This window comes from Perna viridis, chromosome 8 (assembly GCF_037379345.1).
Source record: "Perna viridis isolate PV_CMFRI_1.1 ecotype Kerala chromosome 8, ASM3737934v1, whole genome shotgun sequence".
Lineage (NCBI taxonomy): Eukaryota > Metazoa > Mollusca > Bivalvia > Mytilida > Mytilidae > Perna > Perna viridis.
In genome coordinates, this window is record NC_142452.1 from 41,120,261 (window position 1) to 41,132,075 (window position 11,815).

General features: G+C 31.9%; 1 protein-coding gene across 1 annotated transcript; it reads right to left on the reverse strand.

Annotated features, from left to right (window-relative positions):
- Positions 1–587: 587 nt before the first annotated feature.
- On the reverse strand, positions 588–11,348 carry LOC148610525 (uncharacterized). Its single transcript, XM_088595620.1, has 5 exons — positions 11,292–11,348; positions 6,584–6,738; positions 6,013–6,102; positions 2,636–2,848; positions 588–921 (listed from the first exon to the last, which is right to left on the reverse strand). Exons 2-5 carry the CDS (start codon positions 6,736–6,738, stop codon positions 861–863), a joined length of 519 nt encoding a protein of 172 aa, XP_088451746.1. The 5' UTR covers positions 11,292–11,348; the 3' UTR covers positions 588–860.
- Between the last annotated feature and the right edge of the window lie 467 nt (positions 11,349–11,815).

Consider the following 11,815-nt stretch of genomic DNA (forward strand, 5'->3'; position numbering starts at 1 on the left):
GAAATCGCTTTATTATTTAATTGCGTAAAATGTATCTATCTTTAAAATGCTTCTATTAAAATGTATGAATTCAGAAAAAAGTGCAATAAATATATTCTTGAAAGCTTCATATTTTCAATGAAACTGTAAATGCTTTTCTATGATTTATAACACTAGAGTACGTAATTCAGTCATCCAGATAATGTAGTACATGATTCGGGCAGCGACAATATATACAAAGTCAAAGGATAATGCACAGTAAAAACAGACACCATCATATACACGCACATGAATCAGGACTAACAGCTAAGAAATTACAAAGATAAACAACCGCGAAAAACTGGGAGAATGACCCATATGCACTTGAAAAGAAAGTTTGCTTGGCTTTTGTCCACATCTGCTTAGATATTCAAATAATGTCAAGAAAGAGGAAACAATTGCTGCTACACCGATTACCAGATATCTTTATGTTGCATATGAATACACCATAACAATCTACAAATGTATGATAGTGTCCAAGAAAAAGTAAAGTCATAAATTTATTCATACAGCAACATATTATTTTTTACAAAGGTATGAGGACTTTGCACCAAGTACTACACGTGTATACAGGTGTTTCATTGTTTTTGAGTATCAGTGATGTATAAATATACTTTCAGTCAGGATTTTAGATCAAATTGTTAATTCGATCATTCCAGCTATCCAAGATGAATGTGAATGCCTCCGTATTAGAACACAACTAATTGAAACCAAGCTCTGTTCCTATTGTCACTTAACAGCTGCAAAGGATGTCAATATAACAATGATTTGTTTGACTTATGTCACAAGCCAGTATCTGAGGTATAATATACAGTCAGCGATCAAACTCTTGGGCATGTCCCTTAAGATGGAAAACTGACGAAGTCGTAGGGCTTGCCAATGTTTTCTAGTTTAACAATGCCTCTGGAATCACAAAAAAAATTTATAATGCAAATATGACGCCATCAATCGTTTTAAATAATTAACTAATCGATTTGTTTCTACTAAAATTATATTTTATGGAACGAATGATAGATTGTACCGCTTCATTTGAAATAACCTTCATGCTGATTGATTGTTGACGTTTATCGCCCGAGCAGCAATATTTCAGCTATATTCAGCCAATGAACATGAAAGGGATGATACAATGAACATAAAATGATGATGATGGTACACACTTCTATTTTTACACGTTGTATGAGTATTGTATTTGTATTTAGTTCCATTTTAGCGTTAAACGTTGGTTTTGTTCATTTATTTATCATTTTTGATAAATCTTACCCTGATGTATGTTTGTACTTCCTGGACTATGAGTGTGTTTAAACTGCCTTTCATTTTTTTTTAAGATTTGGTATTTGTAGCAACAATCCTCAGTGTAAAATATAGCTTATACAACTAGCAATTTATAATATGGTCATTGGTAGATGTATTAAAAACCATTAATTTGTTGTTGACAGTTCTCTGTAACTGCTCAACGATCCTCAAGGCAAGCGCGAGGAAAATGATGGAAATACTTAAGTTACAAAACAGAAAATATCAATAAATGTAGCGTTGCGTCGTTATGCCAAAATGACATGGAATTGAAAATTTTGTATTCACTATTTTTTAGTTAATGTTAATAAAGGGAATCGGCGTCAAAGTTCTGATTGAAATACAACGACCTGCAAATTGATTAAATTCATTACCTAAATTTTCAAAAGAAATAACATTATTGTTTTGACCAAGGACAGAACCTATCAGCCCATTGATATATAATTTAAGATTTTAGGTCAGACCAATCTGCAAACCAACTTCTTTTCTCAATGATTCGGAGTTAAATTGAAAACAAACAACAGTTGGTAAAGGTGAGAGACAAAACTTTATTTTAACCACGACCAGGCCAAACACATTGTAGTAACATACAAGAACAACAATGATGAAAACACTTGTATCTTTTGAAGACCTTTAACAATTCTGGGCACCATATATAGTACGCCTTGCATTTCAAATTAGTAGGTCGGCATATCGTAAAGCCTGTCCCCACTTTGGCTTTTACACCACGGCAACTACGATATCTGTTATTGAGAAATATAAAATCATATCGTTTGTCATAAGTATTTAAACAAACAAATTATGGAATAATTATAAATAGTACAATATCTTACAAAAAGGGTATATTTCTAGGATTTACACCATTTCAATGCTTATTACGCATGTCCGTCTTGTTTTGCAAATTAAAATTTAAAGCGGAAAAAAAAACTTTGCATATTTCAAATGTGTAATATTCATGCCATATGATATTGTTCGTATTCTATGAGGTATATAAGAAACAGTGGAGCGGTGGGACATAGTAAATAAGACTGCAGTTATAGATCTGCAGAGGAAAATGATTATAAAAAGTTATCACTTATCAAGCATTAGATGACCACATGCACAAATACTGTATATATAAATGGTCCATTACTGTGATAAATGTTTTAAATAATCATACTGTAATTTTCAGAGCACAACTTTCGTGCATCTTAGAAAGAGATAAATTTGAGAATGATTTCGTAAATTTAAGTTTAAAAGAAACTTTATTATCGTTAAATTGTTTAAATATCATGCGTTTTGCATATAACATATGAACGTCACATTTAAATGTAAGAAAATGACATACCTGCAACTTCTATGAGGACACTTCAATCCCGCCCATGGTTTTAAAATCCAGCATTTTTTACCTAGAAACATTTGACTGTTCGGAAAAGTAAAAACGTGGTGGGTTACTGGACACGTATCGGTATATAGTAGAAAGGGTACTCCTGGTTTGCCTTTTTCTGCTGCTGTGGCGTTATTAAAATCTTTGGCAGCAATTGAAGGTTTCGGCTTTTTCCTTGTAGAAACAAAATTCGTACATCATGTTACAAAGGATAAAATCGTCTTCTCGACATAATATATATAACGTATTTATCAGTGCGAAAATTTGACGCTTTGTATGCGCAGATATGTCAAGGAGTTTTCTTGTACATCTTGTTGACGTCTGATCACGCACACAATCCATGAAGTTTTGAGATTGTAGAATTCTTTCCGGAAGTAACCAAAATCCTTGTACATAACACATAAAAATATTCATAGTGTTAAATAGTTCTTTTAATCTATAAAATTAACGACTGAATGACCCCTCATCTTATTAATTTTGATGCCACAGAGAAGCTTGAAACGTCAGAGCACATGCATTAAACAAATGAAACGTCATGTTTGCATTTACCGAGACATTACATTTCAATCGTCGACGAATTCTTATGTCTGTTACCAGTAAAACAATTTTCCCAAAGTTTGGGTAAGTTGTATCTTAAATTATCTTTATTTCTGATAAAAGACGGTTATAACTATGTGCGGAACCGCCTGAGCCGGGGATCATTCATCACTGACCTACTAAAATACATCGAGTAACTGTCATGATCAGAGTTTCAAAAATCTTTATCTACCGAAATGTGTATTGAAATGATAAATATATTACAACCCTATCGCAAATTTGTAAATTGATACTAGTAAATGTCTGTTTATATAATCTTTAAATAGTTTTAATCAACTTGTAAAGTATTTCTTTTAAACAGACTATCTAACCAGGGATGCAAATATTGTTTTCCTTTCAATAATATTCAATGACATGTGAAGTTGATTAATTAACTCATTTTAATACGTGTGGCTATACGCGTGGCTTTTTATATGATTGACCAGAAATTAAACTGTATGACTGATAACATTACTGTCTTTACAAAGACATTTCCTACCTCCAAGCTTCAAACCCATAGACAGCGGTACAACCTTACTATTAAATGGTTGATATTATTATCATTTTGGTGACTTTGTTGGATCTCGGGTTAGAATATTATCCAACTTTAACAGTTTTCAACTTAGAGTGACAAGAAATTGGACTTTTTTACTTGTGAATAAATATTCCCTGGAACTTAGATGCAGGATTCAATTTTTACTTCAAGAACTGTTTGTAAGTTAACAGAAGGAAGGAAGCATTTACTTGCCATAATTCATGTGTATATATACATTGAAATTGAATGTAGTAGTGATATACGAGTAGTTATAAATAATCTATGGAAAGTGCATTGGAAAGAACTTTTGTGTCAAATTGTATTTTAACTGCATTTCAATGACTGGATGGAGGTGTTAATGGAATCATATCCTATAGGACAGGTACAGGGATCAATACGATTAACATAACTTTCTTTAATTATGCTTTCACTTAATATTGTTATGTATACATACTAATTTTGAAAATAAAATGTTAAAATATAAAAACATAGTTCATATCACAAATATTTTATTTATATAATAAAAATGTCAAACTTTGAAGAGGTATGATCCTTCCTGTAAATCATACATGTGTTAACTATGAATATTAAAACCGACCTTGACGTATGTTCAAAGCCACATTGTATAACAGAAAATCATTGAACTATTGCATGAATATACGTGTACATGTATAAACACTTAGCCCTAGCATCTTTTAAAAAAAACCACGTTTATTTAGATAAAGGTAATTATGTACCACCTTTAAGGAATTATATACATGTATTCCTTGAAAGATGATACTTTATTTGGTACTATGGTGTGTGTGTGTGTGTGTGTGTGTGTGTGTGTGTGTGTGGACGTGGGGTTATGTCAAAATCACTATCAAATCAAATTGTATTTTGAATTAGTATAACTATTTCAATTTTGTATGGAGCACAATGTTGTCTCTTCTTATAAAATCAACTTCAAATATCTACGATGATACCTCTTGTTCTTTATAAAACAAGTACTTAAGAGAGTTCAAATTGTGCATGTACAATTATGCAATGCCTTAACATATCACATTTACACCAAATGCTAAGCCGCTACACATTTCAGTTATATTTAAAAACTTTCTTTATTCATTTATGCAAATTTCGGAGAATGTTAAGTCATAACAAATTTTGAATGAAAGGAAATATTGCTAAGACAGTGTTAGAGATAGAATATTTTCCAAGATACCATACAAACGGGGTAAACATGTTTTGTTCAGCAGAAAAAGGAGACATCTTTAACACGGGTTATTGACTTCTCTGAAAGTTATACTACAAACAACTGCAATATTCAAAGAAACATGTTTTATTTGTCAAAATAAAAGAAAAATATAAGAAACTCAAAGCGTAGTCGCAACTGAATAGGTTATTCACACGTATCCGTCACATGTCAACGTGTCTGAGGTCGCCAGTGCGCTTGTTTCAATGTCGTCGCTTTGTTAAAAATTATATTGTTTAGAAAATGCAAAAGTGCAGTGGCTGCGCTGTGTCGATTTACGTGATTTACACTTCATTTCAAAGAGAATATTTTATTTTACCTGACAACTGCTGCGAGAAGTTTTCTATCGGTAGCATTTTGTTTTGATATTCGTTAAAATACAACAGAACGCAAAAATATCTCATCAGAAGCAAGTTACGAGCCATTTGTTTTAACTTCCATGTAGATTTGCCACACTTCCCGCAACACTTTTTGAAAAACATACATTTTCATTGACCTACTATTTAAAATTGGATGTACAATTTTGTCATCTTCCTACTGCATTTTTTACATTTATGTGATCCGACCAAGGCTTGATTAACCGATCATGTGACATGTGATTGCACATTTGCACATTTGTTGATCTCTTTGTGTTTGGGAAGTTTTATATAATGAACTTGTATACTTAAAATGTGATCATTGACGAAATTTCTGGTATTAAGATGAGTTTAAAAGTAGCTCGTTTTCGTTGGTGAAACCCTGACAATTTATGACATTTCTCCTTAACACACCTGCATGGACTTTAAAAGTAAAACAAAGACCAAAGTTTTGTTGCAAATGAGAAACAAAGTTGACTCATCATACAAATTCGACAGTAATTGCAACTTTTTTTTATCTCTAGACAACATGTTTTTGACTTATTCAACATTTCGTAAAATTGCAACGATTGTGTAATGATATAATTCAACAACTACATAAAAAAGAATTAACCATGTTTAAAATGTACATCATATATACCTGTAACAGTCACATAAAATATCCCGTCGTGCAGCAGAAAATCCACTTAGTATTCCGGGTGTTGATCGCATCGCCCTCATGATTTCGGTCCTGAAATATTTATTTCGTTTGAGATAAAGTTAATCAGGTGTAATCTGAATGTTTTTATTGAATTTAAAAGTTTAATGACCTAACGTTATTAATTTACAATGGTTCAGACCTGACACAATGTTTTTTTTTTTTTTTTTTGTTTTGTTTTTTGTTTTTTGTTTTTTTTTTTTTTGCAGTTTGAAGAACTTTATCGTCAATGAGAGAGTTTCAGAAAAAAAGTGAGAACATGTTGAAAAGAATATTTGATTTTGAAGATATTTCATTCTAAACCTTCTATTCATTTAACTTTGATTTATCAAAGTATGTTTCATAACTTAATGATTTAAAGATACAATTTTTTCACCATTTGTATATTAATGATGTGCTCAAGGTGTTTACTTTTCATATTTTATGGGTCATAACAAGGATGTAAGATTTGTATATCATTTTAATTAATATGTATCTTAGCACAACGCCGGCAAACGACAAGAAAATAAAATACTTTGGGTATATTCCTTTTAGTCCGGCATCCTCCAGTTTCTCCACGGTTATCTCTTTTGGGCTACTACAAGTGGGAGGTGGAACAGGAGGACCTGGTGTGGGCCCTTTTTGAAGGAAAACGCCCCCAAAAAATGACAGAAGTAGTACTGCTTTCATCTAAAAATAACTCGAAGTGTATTAATTAAATAAGCAATTTGATAGAACAGGAACACCATGAAGCCATTTTTTTTTGTTTTTTGTTTTTTTCGTTTTTTTTGTTTTTGTTTTTTTTTATAATATTAATAGCAATTATAATTTTACTACTAGTGTCTACAAAAACATGTACACTGTATTGGCTACTGTACGATGCAATTACCAAACTGACTAAGCTGTTGAATGGAAAAGATAAAATGAGTTTCCTTGTATTTTCCAATTACAGTTACGTTAAGTGAAATCTGCCTTAATCGATTACATTATTCGACTGTAGAATATATAATGTTTCTAAACAGTGTTCGCTTCGTCCAACTTTAAAATACTTTAAACTGATATAAGGGCTTTATTGTCTGTCTTAGACAGATTGTTGGATAATTTAAGACTCTGATCAACCGAATATTTCACTAAATATGCTGAAGTAACAGCATTGATAACATACAATTAGCACTTTGTCTGAATAATAAAAATGTGTACCACAGTCCCTGTATGTGATAAACCTCCCACCTGCCCCATACCCCATTCCTTCATCCCCCATTCCCCCATAGGCCAATGCCCTATCTCCCATAGCCCCATCCCATATTGCCCTATCCGCAATTGCCTCATTACTCATTCCCGATAGCCCCATTCCCCATTGCTCCATCCCCCCTTGCATCGAATTATTTTCTGTTGTCCAATGCCTATTCCCAATTCGGAAAAGAAAAAGGGAAGTAAATGTTTGACCAAACACATAAGACAGTTTTGTGCAATCAATATTGATTTTAGAATCTCGCCGCCGAGTTCGTAATCACGCGATATGTGCATGGTTTACAGTATTATCGCCATTCCGAGCTGCATGAGAAATAATCCAGCAAGATATTCTTAAAACTATAGATATATGCATCAATTGTGAATGAATTTAATTTCAAAAATTATTCTTAAAAATTGATATTCTTGATTTTATTTCAAATTTAACATAGGGAAACACTTCTTCAAATGTATACATATTCAGTCCCAGTTCCACAAATTAACATATTTCTGGAAATAGCATGGGTGCAAACAAATTTAATTTCAATGATGGAATAATATCATTGTTTCAAATGTAAACATTGTCAAAATAAGAATCATGTGTGTGACTGAGTAATCAAGGGAACCAAGGTTACAGCGGTAATCAAAAGAATGTGATCCAGGGACAAAGACCAGACATGGAAAAAAGACATACACAACAAAGAACATAAAGCAACTAAAATCATACATACAAAGTAACAAAAGTAAATGAGCAACTCGGACCCCACTAAAAACTGGGAGCATGGACCAGGTGCACAGGTAGGGTAAGCGTCCTCTGCTTTTCTAGAAACACCCGCCGAGTTGCTCATAAAAAGTCAAGTCCGGGGTAGACAAACGAGGAAAAGAAAACTATGACCAGTTGAATAAATCAGTTTTCATGGTGCTGATGGATACACCATAACGATCCACGAGTTCATGATGACGACCATAAAACTTCTGTAGTGATGACTTCAATCTTTTAGCAACATAACCCTGTTCCAGAAGCCTATTTGTTAGAGTTCTAGCGCGATACAAAAAGTCGGCAAGCTCTGGCATAACGTATGAGTTGTGATATGAACACTCCATACGCAGGAGCCGAGGGGATGTTGCCACAGATGAAAGGAGAGTTGACAATTCTGAATGAAAAGTCATCACGTTTGTCGTAAAGTTAGGTCAATAGTTTTCCTTTACCATCGATTTCTAAGTGTAGGTCAAAATATGAAGCTGACTTCACAGTGTTCGTAGTATCTTTTATCTCAAGTTCTTTTGGGTAGACGCGATGTATGAAATCCCCGAAATTATGATTGTTTAAAGATATCACGTCATCTATATAGCGGAAACTGAAATTGAAGGATTGGCTGCAACACATTAATTTCAGACGAATATTAAAACAAAAAAAAACTTTTTTTTTGCAGATTGTAAGGATGCGAACAATTTTAATTTCAATTTATGGTAAAAAACTATTGTTAAGAATATTAAAATTGGCAATATTAGTATACAGTTGAGAGTTATAACATTAATATTTCAGTCTTTTTTTTTTCAAAATGGACATAATTTTGCAAAGTGACTGTGTGTGAACACTTTTGATATTCGTATCAGTCTAAAAATATCCTTTAAAATGTTGAAATCATCAAAATAAGTATCGTGAGGATTGCTGTAAAACATATATTACAGATAAAATTGTTAAAAATGATATATTTTTGAAAATAAAATAAGCACGAACACTTACAATAACCTTATATTCTTATTATGGTCTTATATTATTGTTACAAAATGTTAAAATAGTAAAGAAAAGCATCATGTATATGGCCTTGACACATTAATTTAAAACAAATTTCTCAGAAATGACATATTTCTGCAGAATGTAAGGGTGCAACAATTTACTTTCAATAATGGTCCAAAATCATTGTTTAAAATATTAAGAATGGCAATATTAGTATTCGGTTGGTGGTTGCGACACTTAAATTTCAGTCAAAAATCTTCGAAATGACAAAATGTAAACACTTTTAATATTTCAATTAGTCTAAAATTATTTTTAAAAATGTTAAAATTGTCTAGTTTAGTTTTTTGATGATTGTTGTTTGGCATATTTCTAACCAAATTCATGGAAATGAGATACTTCTGCAATTTAATAAGTGTCAACACTTGAAATTACCTTAATGGTGCTATATTATTGTTTAAAATGTTAAAAGTTTTAAAATAAGGATTATATGTTTGGCTGTGACACATAAATTTCAATTAATTTTCTTAAAATGAAATAGTTCTGCAGATTGTTAGGGTGCGAACAACTTTACGTCCAATAATGGTATAAAACTATTGTTTAAAATATTAAGAATGGCCATATTAGTACTCGGTTGATGATTGCGACTGTCTGCGAACAAATTTACTATACCCATCAGTTTAAATTAATTGTAAAAATATGTTCAAATTGTCAATATCAATATTGTGTTGATGGCTGTAGTACATTTCTTTCAAACCAAATTCTTGAAAATGAGAAATGTTTGGAAAGTGAATGAGTGCATATATTTAGAACCAAATTGATGAAAAAGTAATCAAGGGAACCAAGGCCATAGCGGTAAAAAAAAATAATGTAAAGCAGGGACAAAAACCAGACATAAAAAACAGGCATACACAACAAAGAACATAAAATAATTAAAATCATACATACAGACGTAACAAAAGCGAATGAGCAATTCAGACTCCACTAAAAAATGGGAGCATTGGACCAGGTGCACAGGTAGGGTAAGCGTCCTCTGCTTTTCTAGAAACACCCGCCGAGTTGCTCATAAAAAGTCAAGTCCGGGGTAGACAAACGAAGAAAGGAAAATTATGACCAGTTGAATAAATCAGTTTTCATGGTGCAGATGGATACACCGTAACGATCCACATGTTCATGATGACGACCACAAAAAACTTCTGTAGTGATGACCTCAATCTTGTATCAATATAACCCTGTTCCAGAAGCCTATTTGTTAGAGTTCTAGCGCGATACAAAAAGTCTGGCATAACGTATGAGTTGTGATATGAACACTCCATACGTGAAAATGAGATATTTTGTGCAAATTGAAATTACCTTAATTGTCTTATATTATTGTAAAACAAAATATTAAAATTATCATAATAAGCATCATGTGTTTGGCTGTGACACATTAATTTCAATCAAAGTTCTCAAAAATGACATATTTCGGCAGTGGGTGAGGGTGTGAATAATTATGATTACAATAATGGTTCAAAATTATTGTTTAAAATATTAAGAATGGCAATATCAGTGTCCGGTTGGTGCACGTGGTTGTGACATTTATATTTCAGTTAAAAAAAACTTCAAAATGACATATTTTTGCATAGTGTATGTGTGCGAACACTTTTTATTTACCTATAAGTCTAATTTTGTTTTAATGTTAAAATTGTCTATATCAATATTATGTTAATGGTTGTGATATATCTTTTTCCGTATAATGCGAATGTTTGCAACACAAAATTATTTCAGTACCAAATTTCATAAATGACATATGTATAGAAAACGGATGAGCACGAACATTTTCAATCTAAAATGTCCATAAATTTAATATTGTACAAATGTACTTCCGGTAAATATTAAAAAGATATCAGTGAGTTATGAAATGTGACACCTGTAATCATTAAAAATTATTCTAAAACAAACTTTAAAAAAAAGCTTTTTAATTGCGGTCATAGAATTATGATATGTACGTTGCTTGCGGAAAAAGGCAGAACATTTTTTTTTTTTTTTTGATTGACAAATCAAATTTATTCTATCGCCCCATTCCACATTGCCCTATTCATATAACCCATTCCAAAATGCCACATTCTCCATTGCACAATCCTCAATTCCCCATTGCCCCATTCCCCATGCCTTGTTGCCCCATTCCTCATTAAATGGGAATATTATCCCATAGAGATACTGTTTAAGCTTACTGAACCGTTTTCAAATTTAAAATTTTACAGAATTGGCCTTATGATATCATACAAACACTTACCTTCAAAAGTAATTGGATAAAAACGAAAAACAAATATGATGATTTTACTTTTATAATATATTGTGAATCAATCAAACATGTGCTACATGAGTACAGAATCCTTTTTTCATTCGCGATTAAACTAAGTTTATGATCATATTATGCTTGTGACATGTTTAATACAAAAGTCAGCGGTATATATATATATATATTTTTTTTTATTTTTGAACTTATGAGTTCCTGAATCGTAAACTAGAGGTGCATTCGAATTAAATTCAAATTATTTGGGATCGAATGGCGAAAAACCCGGACACAGAAAGTATTAAACCCTGTACTATTTACTTGATCATGTATACTAAATACTATAGTCGGATAATATTTATGTGTTTTACTTGCTTGGCTCACTGTAACCGATTCAATCTATACGTATATAATGCTTCAAAGTACAGAAGGTGTCATATTGCAAGTTATGCACTAAAAGAGGTCACTGCTTTGCATCTTTGATTGGCATGCAATAGTGTATGTTTTACTCAATTAATTCTAAA